Source organism: Penicillium manginii (genome assembly GCF_028828005.1).
Source record: "Penicillium manginii strain IBT 31320 chromosome Unknown utg000002l:1.0-5564898.0:1.0-5567710.0, whole genome shotgun sequence".
Classification (NCBI taxonomy): Eukaryota; Fungi; Ascomycota; class Eurotiomycetes; order Eurotiales; family Aspergillaceae; genus Penicillium; species Penicillium manginii.
Window position 1 is genome coordinate 484,732 of NW_026643103.1, and position 24,005 is coordinate 508,736.

Genomic DNA, 24,005 nt, shown 5'->3' on the forward strand with positions numbered 1-24,005 from the left:
TGACCTCATGTCAGGCACACCAGTAAGATAGTAATGGTGGTATAGTACTCAGGCTCATTGGGTAAATTCACGTAATACCGCAAATGAAGAAATCCTGTGGTCGTAATATATCAACTTCTGACTACATACTGCATATGTATATACTAACTGTTGTAAGTAAATTATGTGAATATTACCTGACTCGATAGGGTCCCCGCAATGAACACGTGACTCTTATCTCTTCCCCGCGGCGTTGCTCCGATGCAACCAAATGAGGCAGGTGTGAATGGCACAGACATCCCCACACCACACCACGCCCTTATGAGTCGCTCTTTTCGTCTCATCCGCTCTGCGGTCTCTCGTCCATCTTTCTTACCTCAGTCTCCTTCCTCTATCACCTCTTCGGTATTTCTCAGAAACAAGCCCCCAATTGTCGTCATGGCTCACTCATCCACTGCCTCGGCTGTCAACACCTGGCAAGGTGCTGGTGCAGCAGAGTTTGACCTTCGAAGTATGATATAAAATTGCATTTTGTCGTTCTTAGCAGTCGGTGACTTACCTAAATGACCTTTGATCTAGGTGATACCATGACCAAGCCGACTCCCTCTATGCTCGAAGCCATTTGCCAAACAACCCTTCTCGACGACGTATTCAACGAGGACCCAACTACCAACGACCTACAAAGCTACGTCGCCCAGCGAACTAAGCATGAAGATGCACTGCTAGTTTTATCAGGAACAATGGGCAACCAAGTAGCTATCCGCACCCATCTGACTCAACCACCCCATGCCGTCCTCTGCGACCATCGATCCCACATCATCTGCTACGAGGCCGGCGGCGTGAGTGCCTGGACCGGCGCCACCATGCAGCCAGTGGTCCCGAAGAATGGCATCCATCTGACTCTCGAAGATATCCAGAAATACGCAGTCCTCGACGACAACATCCACCATTGCCCGACCAAGCTGATCAGTCTGGAAAACACCCTCGACGGTATGATCATGCCTTTATCCGAGGCTCGTCGCATTGTGGAGTGGGCTCACCAAAATGACATCAAGGTTCACCTGGACGGAGCTCGGCTCTGGGAAGCCGTGGTATCCGGAGCCGGCAGCCTCGAGGAGTATACCAGTCTCTTTGACAGTGTCAGTCTATGCTTCTCCAAAGGCCTTGGTGCGCCGATTGGAAGTATCATTGTTGGATCCCAGCCTTTCATTAAGAAAGCTCGCTGGTTCCGCAAATCGATTGGTGGCGGTGCCCGACAGACGGGTGTCTTTGCTGCCGCCGCCCGGATTGCCATTGACGAGACATTTGGAAAGGATTCGCATGGCCAGTCAGGCAAGCTGCCGGCTACCCATGCCAAGGCTAAGCGTGTAGCTGAATTGTGGACCAGTCGAGGGGGGGAAGCTGCAAAATCCCGTGCACACCAATATGGTTTGGCTCGATCTGGAGGGGTCTGGAGTAGGGCCCAATGATTTGACTGTCATTGGTGAACAGAAGGGTCTGAGATTGCTTGGTGGGCGGGTTGTCGTACACTACCGTGAGTTATCCTTTGCTGCAGACCGAGAATGATTCGGCTTTTCTAACAGTACACAGAGGTCTCAGATGAAGCCATCTCACGTCTAGAGGAGGTTTTCGACATTGCGATGAAAGGGGAGTATCAGCGCAGCGAGGATACGAGCAGGCCATACGGGAGTAGCAAGCCATAGACGGGTTATTTCTAGTAACTATATCATTGTAACCTAGTAGGATAGCGGTGGATTGAGGTCTACCTACCTAGATAGGTACTGAGATACTAGTATTCAAAGATACTAGCCTCGGTTTACTTAAGGAGTGAGTGAGACTTGCATGTAAGACTAGCTCGACATCACTCACGAGTATGTATGATGACCAACTTCAAGTTGAACCATTATTAGTACTAGTAGCATGAAGGTCCAGGATTTAGTTCCATACTGCTCATAAGTTTTACGAGGCGGGGTTCGAGCATAACTAGGTATTGAAGGGCCGCTATGAAAGACTGGCATTTCAGCCGAGTCTTCATGTTGGTTATTGCCAGTGGTGGACTAGTACCCTCTTTGCCAGTGCAAAATGTTGGGGAAAAGCCGTGACGAGTTGCAGGTTGGACGTATTTTTGTATAGAGGAATGCTCAAAGAAATCCTCGCCCATGCGGACTGGCTATATTGACACATATTAGGAACTGTATAGCCAGACCATAGATACCATCTTTCCATTGCTATGGAATAAATAAATAAGCTCTCGATCGGATCTGGGGCATCCATGGGCGAGACTCCCGAAGACTCGGGTTCGGGGGTATTTCAACCAATCAAAGATCGGCAGGTGGGATGACCCAGCGAAACCACGGGACTTCGTGCTTGAATGGTGCCTTAGTCATGCCTGATTTATGCCTTAATGCCTTAACGCCTGATCCCGCTGGAACCTCTTGACGCCGCAGCCAGTGGAACTTCGCTGCGGCTCTCACTTTTTGTTTCTCGGACGACCCTACCACCTTGCAGTCTCTGCTCCCGCCGCCCCTTTTTGGACCATTGCTTCACCCTCTTTTATGATTGCCCACCCATCATCGTGTGAGTCTCTTTTCTCATAGTCCCCGCCGGATTCAAGCTCGAGTTCAGCTCATAAACAAATCGTTTGTACCTCTTGTCTACAGAAGACCCCAGGCTAACCGATGAACTCATTATCTGCAGAGATACACCCTCGATCGTTTCAAACCTCCTTGAATTGAACTCACAAACGGACTTATCATTTTCGATGACTTCGTTCCATCAAACAGCCTATTAATCTCCCCCGCGGTCGTCCAGCCGCTACGACCTATAAGGCGTCACGCCGACTGGTTGCCTTCACACCGCACCTGATCCCTCGGATTCGATCCGGACCGTGATTTCAATCTGCTGGTCGTAATAACCTTCCCAATCTGTCGCCAAAATTCTTTCAGTCGGTTGTTGCATGAGTGCATCCAGTAACCCAACTGACACCCACGCGCATCTCGAAAGACCCGCCTCCATCCCTCTTCACCATCCATCCGATCCCCACTCGCTGTATTGAAAGCCTCTTCACACATACGTTCTATTTTGTGCAACATACAACTGTTCAATTTCTGTCCATTCTGTGCCTCATTTCCTTTGTCGTTGGTGTTTCGCCTGGGTGATCACCCTGGTGAGAATCCCGCCTAGTCTCGCACCCGCCGCAAGGTATATAAACCCCTTGTCCCCCCGGACGTCGCATTTCTTCGGATTTACTCACAGGCCATATTCAGGCCCAACCGTGTATTCATAACCCTGTTCATGCCAAATTTTCCTGCTCTCACGACATATACCCACGCCGCCGGCTGTTTGTAGTTTTTTTTTTTTTGTTTTGTTTTCTTCCTCATTCGTGTCTCTCTGTTTGTTCGTCGTTAGCGTGCTGCATCACAGTCTGCATCTTCAAACTTTGCATTCCCGTCATGGAAGCCACTCAAGAATCCACACAGCCTTGTGCGGATCCTCGCCGGATGGGTCTGAACAACTCCGGCCTTCAAGAACAAGATCTTGCGGACATCATTTGTATTTTGCATCCTAACTCCCATGCTGCACATGATGGAGTCGCGGCCACCGCAGCACTAGGCAGCCAACACATTCTCCAGAAAGATATCTTGGACTATGAGACATCGGAAACGGCGGCCCTCGACGTGGCGCTGAGACTGTCCTCGGACGTTCATGACATCGGGGCGGGGTTCTGTTTCGGTCGAAACAAAGCACGCTGTGACATTCTCCTCGCCGGTGACGACGAGGCCAAACGCGTATCGAACAATCATTTTCGAATCTACCTGACCGGCGATGGCATCATTATGCTTCAAGACACCTCTACCAACGGTACCATCGTGGACAACTGTCGGCTTCGCAAAACGCAAAAGGAAAACAGCCGAATGCTCACTAACGGCTCCGTCATTCAAGTTGTAACCGGCAATCAGGGCTCCGACGAGGTGCGCTTTGTGGTTCGAATTCCGGCTCGTGAAGGGTTCGCGATGCAGTACACACAGAATGTTCTGCACTACTTCGAGCGTATCCAACGTGCTGTCGTTGGTGCAGCCCAACACAAGACTCGGCAATCTTCAAATCCGCCCATTATCTCGTGGTCGGTCGCAAACACATACGGAATGCATTGGACTGGTGGTGCGATGTACAATGTAACAGGACAGATTGGAAAGGGAGCATTCGCGACGGTCTACAAACTCGCGACAAAGCAACATGGAGCAATTTATGCGGCAAAAGAATTGGACAAGCATCGATTTATGAAGAAGGGAATTCTGGACCAGAAGGTCGACAACGAGATGAAGATTATGCGTGACTTGACACATGTAAGTTTTTTCTTTCTCACTTTGTCATGGCTGCTGTTACCTAAAACTGACGGTCTTTCCCTACAGCCTAATATCGTTCAATACATCGACTACCACGAACATGACCGTTGGATCTACATCATAATGGAGTACGTGCCCATGGGTGAATTGTCGACGTATCTGTCATCACAGGGCAAGATCCAGGAGGATATGGTGAGGACCATCGCTCGCCAGCTTCTGCGAGCACTGCACTACCTGCACAAACGCCGCATCACCCATCGCGATATCAAACCAGATAACATTCTTATTGCATCGCTCGACCCACTTCGTGTGAAATTGTCGGATTTTGGACTGTCAAAAGTGACGCAGGAGGAGACTTTCCTCAAAACTTTCTGTGGTACCCTACTGTACTGTGCGCCTGAGGTGTATCCCGACTACGAGACCTATCGGCGAGGAGATGCTCGGAAGAGACGCCGTGTTGGAGACCCGTTAGTTTTCCTGTCTGTCCATGCTTTATTGTGACCTTGCTGATTGTTAGACCCCCCTAAAACTTCACCTTACAGCCAGGCTGTCGATATGTGGTCACTTGGTGCTGTTCTGTACCATATTCTCGCCGGAGTGCCACCATATTCTGGTCGTGCCGAAGACCGTGGTCAACACATGCTTCGCTGTATCATGGAGACCGAGGCCGATTATGATATCTTGCGTCGGGAGGGTGTCTCGGAATCTGGTATTGAATTCGTTGCCCAGCTTCTGAACCGAGATCCCTTTTGTCGACCAACAGAGAGAGACTGCTTTCAGCATCCGTGGATTTCTGAGGTGGAAGATGTGGATCAGTATGAAGATGACGATATCTTGGCTGAAGTACGCGAAGGACTTTCTGTTATTGGGGAGGATGAAGAGCTAGACGCCTCTCAACTCTCTCTCGCAGATGACCAGGGATATACTCACGCCGGGGAAGGTGAAGAGTCAAGCAGCAGTGAAGGTCTCGCCAAACGGCCCCGTCTGGAACAAATCCCCACGGAAATCAAGTATCCTTCACTTCCCAACATCGAAAGTTTCCAAGACGGTCAAGTTGTCGCCGAGCAGCACGCACGACGTCTTTTTGGCGAAGTCACCTCCTCTGCATTGCGCAGCTCCTACGCACTCGGTCAACACGATTCATGGGCTGGAGTTGACTTTGAGGCGGAGGGCTTTGCATCATCCGGTGAGTCGATGAGCGACGAATACAGTGTCTATTCCATCGTTTCTCTCCCGGAAAATCCCATCGGTGGCACTGCACCCAGTCTCATGGGTGCAGAAAACCTCGTTGGACGACTGAATATGAACTCTTCAATTCCTCTCCTCCCCCGCCCGGTCCCGTTACTGAATCATCGACACGGCAGACAACTCCTGGAGAGCAGAGGGAGCCCGCCAATCCAGGTAGCAACAGCACCCCGCGCGAAGGGGGCGCTCTCGCCAGCTCAGACAATGCAGAGATCACACCAAGGCCACCCAAGGTATCTCGTCGCATCGAGCTTGATCTTCCCGACACCGCCAGCGAGCGTTCGAACAGTGCCAGTGCACCGGGTAGTCGCCGTGGATCTACAAAGCCAACCGGACAGACAGGATCATCCTTCGACCCCGAACTTGCGACTACCCTGGACGCCCAGACTGGCCAGGCAATCCTAGATGCACAACTCCACGAACAATTGCCCGCAACGGAGGCGCCATCCGACATCATTATTCATCGACCCGATACCCCAATCAGTATGCCCGGTGGTGAATTCGCCAAACCAGCCAAACCACTCGGTCGACTCAAGAGTCTACCAGGCTCAATCTTCGACCTCAACATCCGCCTCGAAAACCGTCTCACATCATGGGGTCGGGGTCCCAACGCCACGATCCGCCACGAAGATCGCATGGACGTACGAATCCCCGCCTACGCCCTGGAAATCACCTTCTGGGCCCCCGCAATCGAATGCATGATCGCCGAAGGCCGAGACTGGATGGATGTCGACGGCGTCATGGCCGTTCTCTCCACCAAGACGCGGAAATGTATCTGGGTAAACGGCGTCGAGCTACGCAAGGATGGACCGAACGGGTTCCAGTTTGGAAAATTGTACAGTGGCGATGTGATTACGATCTACAAACATAATGGGCAATTCTTGGATCTCCGGTGTGAGTTTTATCACGGGGAGAGTGTTGAGACTCGTCCGGAGCATGAGAATGGATTTGTGGTTCGACAAGCTCTGGTGCGGAAGTCGGATGGGGCGACGAATCGCATGCCTGTGCCTGTGCTGTCGACGGACAAGAAGGATGAGGAATAAGTACCGGTAGGATGTGTGGATTGAAACTATTTGACTTGAATTGATTTGATTTAATTTGAGGCGAATCTGGACTGCTATTCTCTCTACTCTGCAAATAGACTGATAGTGATAATGGAATATAATTCCATGGTGTGAACTCAATGTCGTATACTTGGCTGCCATGTGGAGATTGACACAATGGCCTTGTCCGCATGCGTAAGCCATACTACGTACAGTCCGTATCAAAGTGATGGTATAACCTCCTACCTTCAACAAGAGCGGAGATGATCTCCACCACTTCAGCAACAGCACCATGTATGTCAGTTAATAATAAGTATATATGGAAATAAAACAAAGTAAAGTAAGACAATATAGGACCTGAGTAACTGATGAATTCGTTCCTGGCAGGTTTTGGGTAGCTCAAGGACCACCTCAGGGTAATTGTACTGCAGTGACTTCCTCTCCGCATGCGGCAACCTTCTCCAACCCCAACTCCACCCCATCTCCACGTTCAAGTTCACCTTCACCCTCCTCGGTCTGTGCGACCCTTGCTCGGTTCGATCCGATCTCGTCTCGATCCGTCGCCCTCATTTATCTATCCCATATACCCAGGATCTCTCTTCCGACCCTCATGTCATCTTGACCTTAACACCCTCGACTCCTGGAGAGTCCATCCCTACGAATACCCTCACCAGCACTTCGATTTCCACGCCACCGACGCCTACACCTAGACCTCCTGTTCCTCCTCCCCCCTCCCATATTTCAATGTCCTTGTCGCGATCACCCTCTCCCCATCCGGGCGGAGGGTGGTCCAGCCCCGGTCTAACTCCGGGCAGCGGCTCCTCCACGCCCGTACGCGGGTACTCCCCCAACACCCTCGCGCCGAACAGCAATAGCAACGGAAACAACGCCTGGGCCGCAGCAAAAGCAAAGAGCAACGAAGTTCGCGGCTACCCATCCTTCGCAACCCGCAATAGCGGCTTCTTCTCCCGCCAGAAAACGAAGATCTCGAACAAACTCCCCAGTTTCAACGGCCACCAGTCCCCGCACGGGTACGTCGATAAGGATGTATATGGGCGCGAGACATGGCGCTCCTCAACCGGAGGCGCGAGAGGCACGCTGGCCATTATTCTGCGTCGGAGTCGGGTACGCATCCTGCTGGGCGTATTTCTAGCATGTCTTGCATACATTTGTCTTTGGGGACGTAAGTTCAATCCGCAACTTGACCCTTCCGCTCGCTATTTGATCGAAAAACTGATATATATCTCTCTCTCACAACAGCTCTAGTCCATCTCTACCGACGCTCCCCACTCGGTGGAGGCCGCAAATTCGTCATAATCCTCGGCTCCAACGTGGAAGGTGGCGTGATGGAACTCAAAGGTGCCCGCGAGTGGGCAATTGAGCGCAACAGCATCCACAACAAGCAAGAATACGCCAGGCACTGGGGCTACGAAATTGAGGTCGTCAACATGCTCGCCAAGAAACGCTATTCGCACGAGTGGCGCGAGAGCTGGGAAAAGGGCGACGTGATTCGCGAGACGATGCGCAAATATCCGCACGCGGAGTGGTTCTGGTGGCTTGATCTGAACACATGGATTATGGAACGCGAGTCCTCTCTGCAGGGGGAGATATTCAATTCACTTGACGAGATGGTCTATCGAGATATCAATGCGAATAACCCGCTCAACATCACGCACCCGCTTCCGGAATTCTATCTCGATGAATTAGGTCGGGCGCTGGAAGGTGATGGGCGGACCGATTCGTTACAGATGCTTCTCACGCAGGATTGTTCGGGTTTTAATCTCGGGTCGTTCTTTTTACGGAGATCGCTGTGGACGGATCGCTTGCTTGATGCGTGGTGGGATCCTGTTATGTATGAGCAGATGCATATGGATTGGCAACACAAGGAGCAGGATGCTTTCAAGTACATCTATCAAAGCCAGCCCTGGATCCGGAGCAGTGTCGGATTCTTGCCCCAGCGCTCGATCAATGCGTTCCCGCTTGGCGCCTGTGGTGATGAGAATAATCCCGCTGTGCATTACCAAGAAGAGGAGCATGATCTTGTCGTCAATATGGCTGGTTGTAATTTCGGTCGCGACTGCTGGTCTGAAATTTACAACTACCGCGAGATCGCGAATCGCAAGAATCGCTCGGCCTGGGAGAAGGTGCATGATGCTATTTCTTCTGCCTTTGAGGGGCTTTTTGCTTCTGGCGACTCGGCCGGTAAGTAGGAGATGTTAGGTGACCGGATCCTATGTTCCATGTTATTTTTTTCTTTCTCGCTCATTTTCTTACCCCTTCATGTCCTCATGTCCCTTCACGTTGCTATGCATTTTCTAGAGGGCCTTTTGTATGATACTGGCACCGGCGCAGAGTAGAGGGACTATCGCTTTTGTATATTGGGACTGTGCTTGCTGCAGGGGGTTGCAGTTGGCGTTTGGTGACTTTCGTGAATTTACATTTCGGAACTGCAAATAGAATCAGAGGCTCTTTTTATTTCCCTTTCTCTATTTAATTCCTTTATCCGAGTACCCATTCTCTACTAACTTGAACTACTCTGTACTGCACTGTATAGTGTGTAGTCATGTGATCCCCCGATGCAACCAGATCACGTGAATATGTCCTCCACCGCCCGGCGATTTAGCCAATCAACACTTTGATAATCCAACCACCCTCCCATCCGATTCGACCGCATCAACCACCAATTCCAACTCCACCTCCAATCTCAATCCCTACGAAGCATACCAGCAGGGAACCGACTCTCCCCCAGGTCCCGACCTCGACACATCCGCACCTCTTCCTCACATTACCCACCCACCGGGTCCTCTCAACAAAATGCCCACCCCCGAGTCCGCCGCCTTCCTGGCCAAAAAGCCCACCGTCGCCCCGACCTACGAGGGCGTCGACTTCGAGGACAACATCGCAGTCCACAATGCCCGCGACGCGATCATTCGCGAGCAGTGGGTGCGCAGTATGATGTCTCGTCTTGTTGGCGAGGAATTGGGCAAGTGCTATGCGCGCGAGGGCGTGAATCACTTTGAGAAGTGTGGTACCTTGAGAGGTAATTCTCCCCTCCACCTCTTCGCTCTTAGATGGTTAAAGGAAGCGGATTCGATTTTGGACGCTTTTCCCGGCTGTACTGGACCTGCTGCTCATTCAATTGGCCTGGTCTGGCCTTTGCCGAGCGCGGCAGACCACCACGGATCACGGCATTCGTTATTCGTGACTTGTCGGCAATTGCTAACGTCTTCTCTTCTCCCGCATAGAAAAGTACTTCGAACTCCTGGGTGAGCGCAAGATTAAGGGTTACCTGTTCCAGGAGAAGAACTCCTACCCCGGCAACACTGCCAAGTCCTCCTAGAGTACTTGCGAACCTTGTTGGACGGAGTGGAGTGGAGCGAACGGGCGAGCAAGCTACCCAGGTGGAAGAATATCCGGAAGTCGACATCTTGGCCCTGGCTCACGGGTTCCCAGCTCTGAGAGGAAAGCATTGCTGTGAGTGGGCCTGAAGCTGAACGGACCGATCCAATTGAGGCAGAGAAGCTCTTTTTCTCGGGTCTATTCGTTCCATCTGTGTACCAGCTGCCCGGAAAAGAGAATTGTGAGAGTGGGTGTTGGGTCTCTCTCTGTTAAACTGTACATATACGATATCATTGTCTGGTCAATTTCATATTTTGACAATCTGGAGAGTCTTCGCGTGCGCGTATTCGCCGTGATATCTTCTTTACGTTCACTGAATCTTTCCCGCTCACAGTATTTCCTTTCTATTGTCGTATGAATGACCGCGGTCAATCCAAATCTCGACATGCGGCATACATACTCCAGGCTAGTACATAAATTGAACCTCGGTAATACTAGCCAACTTTGATACAAGAACGATGCAGTCCCATAGTAGTTGGAAGGCTACTCCTAAGGACCACCATTTACCCCCCTCTTCCCCATCATAACAGGCCCATCCTTTATATCCCCCAAAAGAAGAACCCGCATACCAAGCCTCTTCTCATAAGCAAGTCGACTCTCCTCCAAGGACGTCCTCAGCATCGCCCAGCGCAGGTACGGCATCTGATCAACAACTTCACCGATACAATCAATCACCCAACCCCCCCAGCCCGAGCCCCTGATAGCCCGGCAATACGTAAAGATCGGTGAAATATGCGAATGTGACCTTGTCGCCGACTAGACGGGCGAATCCGATTTGTTTCAGGTCTTCTGGCTTCTGTGTGGTGGAACTTGTAGTATTGCTGATTTCGTAAAGGCCGAGACAGAATGAATTGTCGACGATTGTGGCTAGAATGGGCTCTGGGACTGGGTTTGTCCAGTAGATTATGTCTAGGCTGAATGCGTGGTTTATGGATTGTAGTGAGAGGAGGGTTTTGTCGGTTGAGATTAGGAAGCCTGGTCGTTGCCAGGTGAGGGGTTTGTCTGGGAGAGACATGTTGGGCGATTTTTAACAGCAATTGGAAGACAGGGGAATGTGAAGAAAAGAACACCAGTTTGAGATAAAGATATAAGCTACCTCGTCGAGGCGTCAAGATAAATAGTACCTAGACGGGCGTGAGTCAATACTGCCCAGGTGGGCTGGATATGAGTCAGCCAGTCCCTACTTTATTTACTCGACAACATTGTATCGGACGAGAAAGGGATTAGAAATCATAGGATGTTTTATTGCGGTGCAGGACAAGGGTTACTCTGTTCTATCCAATGAGACGAGGAGGGAAAATAGACTAGTCTGAAATATCCCTACGCGCATGATGTACGAACATCTCGAACAGGATCGGATAGACACCCCGAGACTCGGATGTGCATGACCGAAGCTCGTAAAAGTCTCCGCTGCTCTCGCCTCAACAGGAATGTCCAAGAGGTGCCAAGAATCAATCGTTTCCTTTTTCCTTGCTAGATCTCTTGCTTGGTTGAAAGCCATTGAGTTGCGTTGTTGTGAGTCACTTGCAATTCCGCTTCGGAGATTCCCTCATTCAAACTTTTAGGCATTTCCTTTGCATTTGTGTTTTTTATTTTTCTCTTTTCTTTCTCGAACAATTGCCGAGATGTCATGACGGGGGACATCGTTATCGTTGGGAAAGTGCATCACATCACATCACATCATATCATGAGGTGGGGTAGGGCTAAGTAATATTCGTGTAGTGCATTGCCCATTGATACAGTAGAATTTTGTCAGAACGCCCAAATTCCATAGTGGATGATGTGCGCCGAGATGATTTCCCTCATTCCTACCTTAATCCGAAAATGCAAATGAGTAGTAGACGCAGTAAAACAAGAGGGTGAAATGGACATGCGCTTTTGCATGTTGACAGGAGGGTGATGGATATTTGTGCGGGGAGGGCGGTGGGATAGTAGAAGAATCACTAGTTAATTGCAAGCGAGAACCTTCTACGCTGTAGCGCGGCCGGAGTAATAAGAGCTTCCGTGGCGGAAGTAAGGGTGTTGGCAAGCTTTCTTAGCTGACAGCCGTTGTGCGGGATCATACTCCAGCAGGGATTCGAGGAGGTGGCAGCCATCTTCATCCAGAGTCGGCACGATTTCGGAATTCGGACGCTTCCATTTGGGGAATGTGGCCTTGTAATCTGGCAGAGAGGTGACACCGGGCCAGTCGTTTTCGCTAGGGGTACCGAGAACGCTGGGGTGAGGTCAGCATGGATTGATCGTTCGAACTGGATACAGGAGGCCTACCGGAAGATCTTGAAGATCTCGTCAATCTCGGAATCACCAGGGAATAGCGGCTTGCGGGTGCACATTTCAGCAAAAATAGCGCCGACAGACCACATGTCAACACCAGTGGAGTATTGGCGGGCTCCCAGCAGAATTTCTGGAGATCGATACCACAAAGTGACGACCTAGAAAAAAGGTTATTAGTTAACTTTGAGCAAAGATGAAAAGAGAGCCTCCAATATAAGACGTTCAGATACTCACTTCGTGAGTATAAGTCCTCAGCGGCACACCAAAGGCCCGAGCCAGACCGAAATCGGCCAATTTCAAATTTCCCTCACGATCAATAAGCAAGTTCTGGGGCTTCAGATCGCGGTGAATGATCCGGTGACTATGACAATAACGCAGTCCCTCACACAGATGTGCCATAAACTTCTTAACAATCGTCTCATCCAGACCGATCGTAGCACCGCCCTTTGAGAACCCATCTGGCAAAGGCTTGCCGCGTCCACCGTCACTAACGGGCAGAGCGTCCATGTATTTCTTCAGATCGAGATCGACGAATTCCATAACGAGGTATAGGTTGTCACTTTCGGCGTAGACGATGTTGTGCAGGCGGACGACACTGGGATCTTGCATTTCCTTCAGCAGGGAAATTTCGCGGATGGCGGTGCTGGGCACGCCCTCGTCTGTATCTTCGAGGCGGATTTTCTTCAGCGCAACGATTCGGTTCGGATGATTCAGTTCGCGGGCTTTGTAGACGACGCCATAGGTGCCTGACGCGTGGTGAGTACGAGTAAATAGAGAGCTTATGGCTGACGGCGGGGGGACGCGTCGCGGGGTCAATGTCAACAATACCTTCTCCGAGCTTCTCGATCCTCTGGTAGTTCTCCATTGTGGAAGGATTCGCCTTTTTAGGACGAAGCAAGCAAAAAGGGACGAGGTGGGGGTCAGGAATAATCAACGAGGCTTCCAGAGGGATGAGGTGAAAGGTGGTGGTGATTGCTCCAAACTGCCCTGCGGCCGCGAGAGGCGGTCAGTTGCTCCCATGCAAGGGACTCCCGGAGTATAGAAACAGTGTTTTTTTTTTAATTCATTCCACTTGATGTATAATTTGATTTTGATTTTGGTCTCTTCATTTTCATGATTTTCTGCAAGTCCTGGTTAATTTTGTAGACCGACAGACACACAAATTTGATTGGATGGGTTCAATATCAAATCCGAATCTACATACATGTACGGAGTACATCACGCGCCAAGCCCCACGCTGGCGATGTTTGATGACCCACAACCACCCATGCATTCATGCATCATTCACAAATTGCATGGAATACTGACATAATTTGTTGAATACTGCTCATTTAAGAGAATACAGTGCCTTCAGGCGTTGGTTGAAACATACTAGATGGAAGTTTTCCCATCTTCCATACAAACAAATTCTATACATGTGTCCCAACACAAAATCGTCTAAATTCTCGCCAATCTACTAAAATCGATTATAGTTCATCTGTATTGGCATGCCATCTCTTCCCCTGCCATTGGAGGTAGACAGTTGGCAAAAAGCTAGCACCCATGATCAATGCAGCCGCCACACCAGCACTAGCCGCAATACCAACACTCTCGAACATGGAAGTAAACCTAGCCATCATAATTAGTAAACACTTTCATCCGCCGTAAAAGGGGTATAAATGAGCACCCAACATACCAGAAAGGACCAATAAAGCCCCAAGTCGACCGAACAAAGTTAATAAAAACACCCACGCTACCCGCATCCTGGGGATACGTATCAACGGCATAAGTCGTCAAAACAGTTGTAACGACCTGATTGCCGAACGCAGCAATACCAGTGCCCACAACAGGCTTAACAGACCACTGACCCTGCGTCGCCTGCTCAGTGCATACCAAAAACACAGCCATACCCGCAATAGCCAACAAGAAGCCGATATAACTCAACCACAATCGGTACTCCGGGTCCGGCTTGCGACCGATCTTCTTCGCCCGCGCATTCATCCACATATCAGACATTACACCGCCCAATTGCTCGCCGAGCAGGGAACCGATAATCAGACCAAGGAATTGGAGACCAAGACCCTGGGCGGTAAGTTCGAATTTGCTTTGTAGTAGCTGTGGAACCTCAACTGAGTTGAGGACGGAGGCGAAGAGGAAAACCATGGAGTATGCGATTGCGGCCAGAAGGACTGGGATGTTTGTGAAGAGTGTCATTGGGTGGTAGAATTCCGATACCTTGATTGGGGTTGGGTCGATTCGGCGGAGGGAAAGGTATTCACGCTTGAAGGCGGAAGATTTGGTTTGGACATCGGCGCCGATATAGCGTGTTTCTGGCCCGAAGAAGATATACAGAATGAATTCGACGGCATTGGTCTGATGTTAAGTCAGTATTTGGGTCAAAATGGACAATGCAAAGAGAAACAAAAAAGAAGAACCCGGAAGGTAGGGAAAAAAGAGGAGAAAACTCACGATTGCCAAAATCCAGTAAATCCACCGATATCCAACCCGCTGAGCAACGAATCCAAAAATAAACGGCCCAACAGGAACACCCAGCGTAACCATCACGGTCCAAATACCCATATACCTCGCACGCTCATGACGGAAGAAAGTCTCAGTAACCACACCACTCCCAATAGCCATAGCGGGCGAGATGAAAAACGCGACTAGGGCCCGACAAGCCGCCATAGTGGCGTAATCCGTACTCTTAGCACAGCCAACGTTGCACACGCAGCTCAAGAGGAGTGAAATCAGGAAAATAGGTCGTCGGCCGAATCGGTGAGAGAGGGGTTTCCAGAATAGAGGGGCGCCGCCTAGGATGGCGATTTGGAGGGATGTGAGATAGCTGACGCGTTGGATGGAGACTCCTAGATCTAGGGCGATGTTTTCGTAGGCGCAGATGATAGCTGCGGCGGTGAATGTTCCCATGCAGGCGTGGAAGGCGACGAGGCTGAGGTTGGCGATTTTCTGGATTGTCTTTTAGTATTTTCTGTTCTCTGGTCGACCCCTGGGTAATGAAATGGTGCTCACCTTCCAACTTGGCCAGTTGTATGGATCCGCCGGGTCCATACTCGGAATCGGATCGAGATCCAGTTTGCCATGACGCTCGATCAGGTAAGATTTGTGAGACTCGGAGAGAAATCTTGTAGGGTCTACCGAGATGCCTACGTCCTTCTCTTCGACATAGTCCGAGTCAGACTTGGGAGGGGATGTGTCGTCGGTCGGCGACATCGCGAGATGTTATGGCCTAGGTATCGAGAAAGAATTTCTACAGTTCTCTGAGGGGGGCCGTGCAATAGCGAGGGGGGTTGGAATATGTATAGGGGAGAGAATCTGGAGACCCCGCGCGTTATCTCCATTAGGGATCGGTCAGTTCCGGGGTATGGGGATAATTGGTCTGGGGGTGAGTCAAGTGGATCGGTGGAGTTGAAATGTCCGGGGTGCAAGTGTCAACCAGTGTTGTACGGGATTATCGGCCAAGGATAAGCCGAGGATTACCCTTGAGTGGATGACAGCGGTAGTTAAAGCCACGGGATTGCCGGGAAAATGGAGACAGGCCGAAACCATGGCAGCATGGGATTCGTGGAGATCCCCGATGAAGCTAGTAATGGTCGGCAGATCCTGAGCCGATGGGTGGTGGCCAGACCGAGATCCTCGCTTCAGGGACCACCAGGGACCCGCTGGAGTGCCAATTGCCGATACCCCATCCCGACGAGAGGTGGTCAGCTGCCAGTGGATATTAGATATAAAATGTCAAGTGTACTTCGGTGTGGTTGAAGAGCCAAGTCGGCCCAAAGTGCCAAGTCGGCCTGGCCAAGGCGGGTGGCGGTCCCATTAGAGTTACAGTTAGGGCTGGATATTTACGGAGTACAGGTACCTTTAAGCAGTGTTGACCAAATAGTAGTGTGTCGATAGCTGAATGAATGTATTCGGGTCGTCTCCTAAAGCTATAGTACACAGACTTGCAGCAGCTTTCCACCAGTAAGTTCCTCACAGTGCGGATATGCTCAATTACGGGGAGCTCCGAGAGACGCTAGATAGTTGCGATGTCCTTACGAGCGATGTCACGAAGCTCCAGAGGTTTGCCATATTCGTTGAGAATTTCCTTCGGCTTCGTCCATGCCTGCCGGTTGTCCCTGTTCCTCTGAAAATAGCTTGTCGTCCCATGTCTTGCATATTCTTCAACATGCTTCCGGTCTGCTGCGACGATCCCTAGCCACTGATGCCCGCCAACCTTGTAATTCTACGTCTTCAAGCTGTGGATCTTCACAAAGCTATGGTAGGTGATATGACCAATAGTCTGATTGATCTACTTCAAGTTGTATTTTGTTGATAGCCTTGTCGAATGATCAGTATTTAGTCATGTTATTTCGTACTATGTAGTAATTAACACTAGTAGATGTGAAGTTTCCAAGGTTGTCAGTACATGGTATCACGCAACATAACAGGGATTCTTAGACTACCAACCTTTCCTCGGTCCTTTTGAAGCATTATGATGACCACTCATACACATATGACATACTTCATCACATCCCTACGAGGCAAGGAAAGGACTGCCTAAACACCAACACAGATATAGTATGCTAGCCATAGGTTGCGCCGAAAACGTGCACACCGACATATTAGTCCAGCCAAAGGTTGGAGAATGCTATGGATATGTAAATATAGCTTTAGGGTGGAAAGAATATTGGAAAAAAAATTGAAGACCTACTGGCGTCGACTTGGCTGCTCCAGCTCTTGAACTGGGCTTTGAAGATACCGTATTTCGCGGCAATGGTGTCGCACTGATCGCCTGATGAGACCTGGTAGAATCCATCAAAATTGCTTGCAGCCCCGAGCATGGTGGGGCTGTTGCTGGGGTCGGTCACTGTGGTGGTGGTAGACTCGCTGGTTATGGTTGATTTCGTCGTCGTCGTGGAAGTGGTGCAGGATGGTTCCTCCGTGACAGTGCCTATAACACAGTATGACTTGCTGACATCAAGATCAGGGCAGGAGATACCAGGATTCAGCTACTTTAGATTGTCAACTGATAGTCCCCAGTTGCTAGCAAAGCTCGAGCATGTATCCACGGCATCAGCATTGATGCAAAAATCGCAGTTAACAGCGTGGGGGGTCAGAGCTGCAGCCGTAGCTGGGATTGCTCCGGTGGCAAGAATAGCTGTGAGGCGCATTGTGCTGGACTTAGTTTTGAGCTATATAGGTGGTAAAAACGCCAGAGAGTATTACATTAGTAAATCGATAGTCACATACTGATGTCCAAATTGGAAATGTGCAGGTGGGCAAAGGATTATTTCAAGTTGCCAGGTGAGTTTCGAAACCTAAGGTTTTATTTTGAACTCAATGATCTCTGTGCATCTTCAAGTTCGGCCTGGTCCTGTGAGGTTTATAGTATAACTTGAACAGCTTTTGTGGCCCTAATACTACTACTATTACCTACTACTAGTAGTGGTTGTTAGACCTGGGGTTATTAACACATCATAGCCCCCTCTCTCTTTTTCCTTCGCCCTTCATTATCAAGTAGGAATCTATGCTCGCAAGCTCATCGTCTTAAGATAATCTGCGAGTTGTCTTCCTCCTCTTCGACTTCCCGGCCCTCGCCACTCTTGAAAATCCGACCTGCCCATAACATACGCTTTTACCAAACGAGCTGGCTGCTCGCTTTGTGCATAGGCACCATAATAAACGCTTCTGACATCCTGGAAGTGGACCTCGTTTTCTCCCGCAATGTGACATATTCGCCGACGGAATGGTTTCCATTGTTTTTGCTTTCCAGAATGCCGAGCGCGCCAGATATCTGAATCCTAGAATTACCTATAGATTTTGGAATTTGGATAATGAGACTAACTCTCACACCCTGTTTCATGATTTAAGCTGGACCAACTGTACTGAGCAGGACACTTTCTACGCATATCACTACTACGGTTATTTCAAGGAAGAACGGCGCTTGAGGGTGAGGTGGAGCCTAAGCTGGCAAAGTTGCGACGAGGACGCCTTCGAAAATCATCCTCTCAGTGCCAATATGATCAATAACTCTTCAAGTTGGTCCACCTGGTTCACTCTTCAAGATTCAGCCCCTAAGGTGGATCTCATTGCTGCAACAGCCAACAAGACATGCCCGGAGGAATACGGCATGGCGAACAATCTGACAGACAAAACCATGGAAGTCCCGATGGGGGTGAGATGGTCTGGCGGTGATTACACCAACAGCACCTGCGCAGTCGTGGCGTTGTCCACCCCAACACCCACGCCGGATCCTTGCCGAGTCCATATCGACAGAGTCCATATCGACAAGACAATTGTCGCAAGCACGGAGGCCTCTTTGAAATCCGACTTATGCAAAGGGATAGATCGACCATCCGATTGTCCGGAAGGTAAAGATAATGCGGCGCATCAACTAGCTGTCGCTGGCATCTCATGCTTGCTCGCCGCAGTTGGGGCTTTGGGGTTCTTTCTTGTCTGATTAGGGTCTCTATTACACCAATAATCTAGAAGGACCTAAGGAAGCGACTTAGTAGGTATTACTGATTAAACTTAGCTTAAAAGTAACTCTGAAAGGGCCTTTTCTTAAATTTACCCCTAAGTCACAGATGTCAGTTGTAAAGATAAATTAAAATTATGATAAGAGTAGGATTTGAACCCACTCCCCTTTCAGGATACGGAAATCTATAATAGATCTCAGAGGATCAGGTCAACAAAAAGAATTCGACAGCTACAGGATTCGAGCCTGCGCCTCCGAAGAGAATTGATATCGGATGAATAATTCGAGTCAATCGCCTTAGACACTCCTCCAAATGCCTAGGTGATGATTTTGAGGTGGGCTGGTGGAAACAGGACTTTGGTCTTGCGGATTCGGGGATTCGGTCGCTCGTCAAACAACTTCATCACTACCTAGGTATGCTGAAAATGGTCATGGAGCAATAGTAGAAATGGTGAATAGTGTTTGATTGGGTGAGGAGCGAATCTTTTCTCCTGATGCTGGAACTGGATAGTGTAATCTACCATCTAACTACTACGTAACTACTACGCGAATGTTGTTAGTATACATACAAATGAGCTTATAAATTCTGTATAGTGGTTCAAATTGAATTGATATAATGAAAATTATTCTATTATTCTGGTTGCAATTCTGCTGAGATCAGCTGCGCCTCAATCTAGGGCACAGTTTGTGATGAAATGGTTGGGAGATATTGGATAGCCATCCATGATGTTTTATAAGATTCCGCCCTTCGTGCTGCATTGAGCGATAGGTCACGCTGGTTCTTGTGATTGAACATAGATAGGCTGTAGACGAATATCCGGGAGCTTCTCGGAAGTCACATTGATATGATCCTCGCGCAGTGTTGCACAGCCCATGCTATTTCCAAGCGATGTATCGTGATTCCATGGCAGGTAATCGCCATTCGAGTTGGGACTCGGAGGGTCTGAGGTATCAGTCGACCATGGGTTTACCGTAGTTAATCCAATTAACATGGTCGGAGTTGGAAGCTGATCTCCGAGACTGATGCGGGAAGCCATGAGCGGCGATTGACAGTGTGGATGAGATGTGTATAATATACCGGAAGGCCCGGTCAAAGGGGACCTTCAACCCGAAGGCCCTCAACCTTCCATCGCATCGTCATCATCGGTGAGGTGACTGGGAGCGCTACTAACGCCGGAAGAATCACCGTCACCGCCATCAACGACGCGATTTCTGACCTGTACACCCCATTCACGAATGCTAGGTGCGCCACCTTCAATCACGACTGGATGTTCCTCTCCACTCTTACCAAGAACAGTACCGGCATAGCGAGACTCTTCGCCAGTCTTACTGTGCTTCTTCTTCAGCGCAGTCAGATAATCCTCCTTCTCGACCGCATCGGGATCCACCATGTCGCCCTCACTGGGGACGAATCCAGCAATGCGACGAATCTCGCGGTGCGCTGGACCGGTGATCCATCCGAGGAAAGAGTCCAAGCCACGCATGTCTTCTTCGTTGGTCCACTCTTCTTCCCACTCTCTCAACTGTGGTCGAATCGCGCCGGCATCTTGGAGGGCTTGGTAGACATCTTCCAGCTCCGGGATGGGGTCTTCGGGATGAGCATTTGCGGCGTGCTGAGCGGTGGCGGAGGCAAGGATCATCATGTATCGCGCGGTAAGATCGGAGATAGATTCTAGGACGGAAGGACGCGTTGAATGAAAGCCTTGGGCGCGTAAGATTTGAATTATTGGAGGTCGGAGGAGAGCATTGTGTAGGTTGTGGCCCGACATCGCGGGAGTTGGGAGTAATGGATAGGACGAAAGGAGCAGATTTGAAGCGAAAGTGAGAATTGAATCGTCGTTTAAGTCAAGGATATCGCACGATATTGAGGGTGTTGGTGTTGAGTGAAGGAGGTGAAGTGAAGAAGTGAAGAAGTGAAGGTGGAAGGGGAGGAATTTGCGGACTCACCGCGCGCTGACCTTCCCCAACTACTTTCAACTCTCTTCCCTTGCCAACTTCCCCTTCACATCAACCTCCTCCCTCCCCTCCACCTTCTCTTGCGCAAGGGCTACGCGCATTCCTTCCCATCATGTCGGATCATCCGCGACCCATGCTCAAGCTGAAGTTCGGCAAGAAACCGTCACAACCTCCAGCAGACTCGGCATCCACATCCACCCCAGCTCCGGCGCCAGCTCCAGCTCCAACAGCACCAGCTACAGCATCCCCCGCCGAGCCCCAGCGCAAAATCACCTTGAAGATTGGTCGCAAGCCTCAACCCGAACCCACTCTTGCTGAAAAGGAGAAACCAAAGAAGAAGAAAGTTTCAACGAAAAAGCGACCTGCCGAGAACATCGCGCAGCCCGAACCCACGCCGACCATCCAGCTCGGACCTAAGCGACTCAAGCTCAACCCCTCCAAGAAACCCGCCCTCCAATCTATTCGCATCAAGAATAAGCAAACAGTACAGGTCCGACCGGTCGGCGTGGGATATGATTCAGAAGCGTCGGATACGGAAGCAGACCCAGCGATCGAAGAGCAGTTTATCCTACGAATGTTGCCCGGCGACGACTGCGAATACCTTCGTCAAGCCATCACGGAGAGGAAGTTTGACAAGTCCGAATTCTCCTTCAAACCTCTGACCCGTGACGCACGACGTGCAATCCTCAAAATCCGCGACAAGCAATATGCCGCCGCCATGGTCGACCTTCCCACCATCACCGAGGGCATGAAGAGTTGGGATCGTCGGGGGTGGTATAAATCAGCCGATATTTCTCAGATGCTCCTTATCTTGGGCCCAGTGGCCAACGAGGAAGAAGCTATGAAGCACGAGCTGCCCCAGGAAGTCTTACAACCAGACACCAAGACTCTTCAATATCCCCATGGTCTAGCACCGCCGCTACGCTGGGTTCGCAAGCGCAGATTCCGTGACCGCCTCAGCGCACGCACCATCGAGCAAGTCGAGAAATCAGTTGAGGATCTGGTCGCTCAAGATGAAGAGTCGGTTTTCCCTCCGCGATTCGAGGTGGTTGACGCCTCCTCCTTGAACCGCGGGGAGTCTTTCCTCAACAATGATGACTACGATGAGGAATACGATGAAGAGCAGGATGCCGAAGGTGAAGTGGAGGATGAGCTCATGGATGACTTCGATGACGAACTCGCCGGTGAACTTGAGGCTGCTCTCGCAGGCGACGGTGATGACGATCAACCCCCCCCAACCCCGAATGGAGGCCCCGAACAAGTGGGGGCATCGGCACCTAAACCTTCCACCCCGGCTGGACAAGGTTATTCATCAGGAGAGAGTGATGTTTCTGATGAAGATGAGGATTTGGACGACGATCAAGTCGAACAGCAACAACTGCTCCAGCAGCATCGAGAGGAGATCGCCGAGTTGGAAAACCTGATCAAAAACGAAACAGCACAATGGGAGAAGGTGCAGAACGCCATTCTGCGACAGAAGATGAGCCGACGAATCCAGGAGCTGAAGAAGGATCTTGAATTGAAGAAGGTCTCTGCCGGCCTCCCTGGCGACACCGACATCTGATGATCTTCAAGCTCTCATGCAAGACTAGCAATCTCGCAATAACTGCATATTGAAGCGACTATATCTTCACATGGCTACCTATCCACGACTAGGCCACCTGTTGCTGTCCTTCCGACTTGTTGGACATCCATCTCCTCATTCTGTTTGAGCTTCTGTTGACTAACAGCCTCCCTTTCCGCCACTCTATAGTCAGGTTGCACGTGATTCTGCCCTGCCCTTTCGTCCAATTTCCTGTCATGGCTTTCGCTCTTGCGGTTTATATTCGCCGCCACGTCTTCCTCCCCCCAGAAACCAGAAGATGAATACAGCAGGCTGAGATGTCCTAAGCCCAAGGCTCCCACACTCGGCAGGCCACTATCCCTTCCTTGCGTGCTCTGCTTTCAACTTTCTCTCTCCAACACTCCCAGAAGTTATCGCGAAATGAACTCCCGATCAGCCAATGAGCGATTCCTTGCGTTCAACGTATCATTCTCACACGGTGATCCAAAGGACTTGCAGTATAGCCAATTTCATGAACGAGCCTGTCATTTCCTTGAAGGGTTAGCACCATCTCAGGCATATCTACGATGGCTGGATGGGCCCAACGCCAAAGAGGTTCAGCGCTACCGACCAGGCAAGGATGGCGATGACTTATCAGAGTTCCGCATCGTTCATAAGCACCAACTCGAACTCTTATCTTGCTTTGAAGGATATGACAGAATCCCCATGGACAAAACAGTTCCAAAGACCGTGACGAACTTCCCACTCGTGACTTTGATCGATCCCTTGTGTGTCAACATACCAGACAACATCGTGGATTGTAATTCGACTTCGTCAACATTTAACATTGTACCATTATCTCAGGGTGTCCAGATCGCTCTGCGCTTCCGACAGCGCCGGCATGGGCACCGGTCTGGATCTTCTGCACCCCAGTCCTTTCTTCGCCACTGAGTCTGCGATGTACACTTGGGAGGGCTGTTGTTCTGCCTCGTACTCCAAGTCGGTCTCAGGGGCGTTTTGCATCCTCCGTCTCTTCCGTTCTTGCTCTATGGTGAGCTGGGCTTGAGCATTGTCGCTGGACGGCTTCCACTCGGCAGTTCTCGTAACTGAAGCGGTGGCATGCCCGTAATGACGGGCATGTTGTACGGGAATGCGCTGCTTTTGTGAGGTCTGTGACACCGGGTTCGAAGATTGCTCATAAGCTGCATCCCTAGGAGGCTGCGCTGGCTGGGCGTATTTGAAGGAATATGAATCATTTTTGTCAAGTACGAGCTGGACTCGTTTGATCTAATTGGAATAGCAAAGGAGGCAAGGAAGACAAAGACGAATTCCTTTTGAGACGATGCCATTTGTCTCAACCGTTCTACTTTGATGGTTGCATGTCGTCATTCCATAACTGAATTTTCTATAGCTTCATCTCCGAACTACACTGGTAATAATAAATATGATACGTACTAAATTGAAGATTCTAAACATCTCATCATCTATTCGATGCCAGTGGGGGAACAGGGCACGTTGAGATATATAACTACCAACTTTGCCGTAGATATCCCCACCGGACCTCCAGGGAACTCAAAGTTAGCCTCATGTCTCGCTTCTATTTGCACGCAGTGATCAGGAGATGTGCCGAAATTCCTGATCCTCGAATCATCGGCAATCCAGCTCGAATCCGATGAACCCCCCCCTCAATTGACCCTCCGGCATCTTTGAATCTCGCGGGGCCACCAACTCTGCAATATTATGATTCGTCAATGAATATCACTATC

The 24,005-nt window shown here is 50.2% G+C and overlaps 13 protein-coding genes across 13 annotated transcripts; 6 read left to right on the forward strand and 7 right to left on the reverse strand.

The window, feature by feature from the left end:
* Nucleotides 1–240: 240 nt before the first annotated feature.
* Nucleotides 241–1,682, forward strand: N7533_001466 (threonine aldolase GLY1; the record flags this gene model as incomplete). Its single annotated transcript, XM_057098116.1, has 4 exons — nt 241–490; nt 559–1,427; nt 1,471–1,513; nt 1,570–1,682. The coding sequence occupies 4 exons, from the start codon at nt 241–243 to the stop codon at nt 1,680–1,682; spliced, it is 1,275 nt and encodes a 424-aa protein (XP_056963252.1).
* A 1,749-nt stretch (nt 1,683–3,431) lies between these two features.
* N7533_001467 (serine/threonine-protein kinase) lies at nt 3,432–6,613 on the forward strand (the record flags this gene model as incomplete). Its single annotated transcript, XM_057098117.1, has 4 exons — nt 3,432–4,325; nt 4,392–4,792; nt 4,868–5,660; nt 5,708–6,613. 4 exons carry the CDS (start codon nt 3,432–3,434, stop codon nt 6,611–6,613), a joined length of 2,994 nt encoding a protein of 997 aa, XP_056963253.1.
* Nucleotides 6,614–7,357: 744 nt separating this feature from the next.
* N7533_001468 (putative alpha-1,6-mannosyltransferase subunit) lies at nt 7,358–8,970 on the forward strand (the record flags this gene model as incomplete). Its single annotated transcript, XM_057098118.1, has 3 exons — nt 7,358–7,796; nt 7,874–8,815; nt 8,933–8,970. 3 exons carry the CDS (start codon nt 7,358–7,360, stop codon nt 8,968–8,970), a joined length of 1,419 nt encoding a protein of 472 aa, XP_056963254.1.
* A 457-nt stretch (nt 8,971–9,427) lies between these two features.
* On the forward strand, nt 9,428–9,953 carry N7533_001469 (putative NADH-ubiquinone oxidoreductase 12 kda subunit; the record flags this gene model as incomplete). The annotated part of the gene is made up of 2 exons (XM_057098119.1): nt 9,428–9,653; nt 9,859–9,953. The coding sequence occupies 2 exons, from the start codon at nt 9,428–9,430 to the stop codon at nt 9,951–9,953; spliced, it is 321 nt and encodes a 106-aa protein (XP_056963255.1).
* A 726-nt stretch (nt 9,954–10,679) lies between these two features.
* On the reverse strand, nt 10,680–11,027 carry N7533_001470 (uncharacterized protein; the record flags this gene model as incomplete). The annotated part of the gene is made up of 1 exon (XM_057098120.1): nt 10,680–11,027. The coding sequence occupies one exon, from the start codon at nt 11,025–11,027 to the stop codon at nt 10,680–10,682; it is 348 nt and encodes a 115-aa protein (XP_056963256.1).
* A 953-nt stretch (nt 11,028–11,980) lies between these two features.
* Nucleotides 11,981–13,151, reverse strand: N7533_001471 (cyclin-dependent kinase; the record flags this gene model as incomplete). Its single annotated transcript, XM_057098121.1, has 4 exons — nt 11,981–12,227; nt 12,281–12,444; nt 12,521–13,032; nt 13,115–13,151. 4 exons carry the CDS (start codon nt 13,149–13,151, stop codon nt 11,981–11,983), a joined length of 960 nt encoding a protein of 319 aa, XP_056963257.1.
* A 601-nt stretch (nt 13,152–13,752) lies between these two features.
* N7533_001472 (putative MFS multidrug transporter) lies at nt 13,753–15,493 on the reverse strand (the record flags this gene model as incomplete). Its single annotated transcript, XM_057098122.1, has 4 exons — nt 13,753–13,894; nt 13,962–14,638; nt 14,735–15,229; nt 15,293–15,493. 4 exons carry the CDS (start codon nt 15,491–15,493, stop codon nt 13,753–13,755), a joined length of 1,515 nt encoding a protein of 504 aa, XP_056963258.1.
* A 1,391-nt stretch (nt 15,494–16,884) lies between these two features.
* On the reverse strand, nt 16,885–17,433 carry N7533_001473 (LysM peptidoglycan-binding domain-containing protein; the record flags this gene model as incomplete). The annotated part of the gene is made up of 3 exons (XM_057098123.1): nt 16,885–16,910; nt 16,974–17,271; nt 17,332–17,433. 3 exons carry the CDS (start codon nt 17,431–17,433, stop codon nt 16,885–16,887), a joined length of 426 nt encoding a protein of 141 aa, XP_056963259.1.
* A 575-nt stretch (nt 17,434–18,008) lies between these two features.
* N7533_001474 (uncharacterized protein) lies at nt 18,009–18,722 on the forward strand (the record flags this gene model as incomplete). Its single annotated transcript, XM_057098124.1, has 1 exon — nt 18,009–18,722. One exon carries the CDS (start codon nt 18,009–18,011, stop codon nt 18,720–18,722), a length of 714 nt encoding a protein of 237 aa, XP_056963260.1.
* Nucleotides 18,723–19,510: 788 nt separating this feature from the next.
* N7533_001475 (uncharacterized protein) lies at nt 19,511–19,777 on the reverse strand (the record flags this gene model as incomplete). The annotated part of the gene is made up of 1 exon (XM_057098125.1): nt 19,511–19,777. One exon carries the CDS (start codon nt 19,775–19,777, stop codon nt 19,511–19,513), a length of 267 nt encoding a protein of 88 aa, XP_056963261.1.
* An 81-nt stretch (nt 19,778–19,858) lies between these two features.
* Nucleotides 19,859–20,509, reverse strand: N7533_001476 (Bromodomain associated domain protein; the record flags this gene model as incomplete). Its single annotated transcript, XM_057098126.1, has 1 exon — nt 19,859–20,509. One exon carries the CDS (start codon nt 20,507–20,509, stop codon nt 19,859–19,861), a length of 651 nt encoding a protein of 216 aa, XP_056963262.1.
* A 299-nt stretch (nt 20,510–20,808) lies between these two features.
* N7533_001477 (transcription initiation factor TFIID subunit 7 family protein) lies at nt 20,809–22,260 on the forward strand (the record flags this gene model as incomplete). The annotated part of the gene is made up of 1 exon (XM_057098127.1): nt 20,809–22,260. The coding sequence occupies one exon, from the start codon at nt 20,809–20,811 to the stop codon at nt 22,258–22,260; it is 1,452 nt and encodes a 483-aa protein (XP_056963263.1).
* A 74-nt stretch (nt 22,261–22,334) lies between these two features.
* Nucleotides 22,335–23,526, reverse strand: N7533_001478 (uncharacterized protein; the record flags this gene model as incomplete). Its single annotated transcript, XM_057098128.1, is given in 3 exon segments — nt 22,335–22,634; nt 23,093–23,192; nt 23,204–23,526. Coding segments are annotated over 3 exon segments (723 nt in total), but the record flags the coding sequence as incomplete, so codon positions are not given.
* Nucleotides 23,527–24,005: the final 479 nt, after the last annotated feature.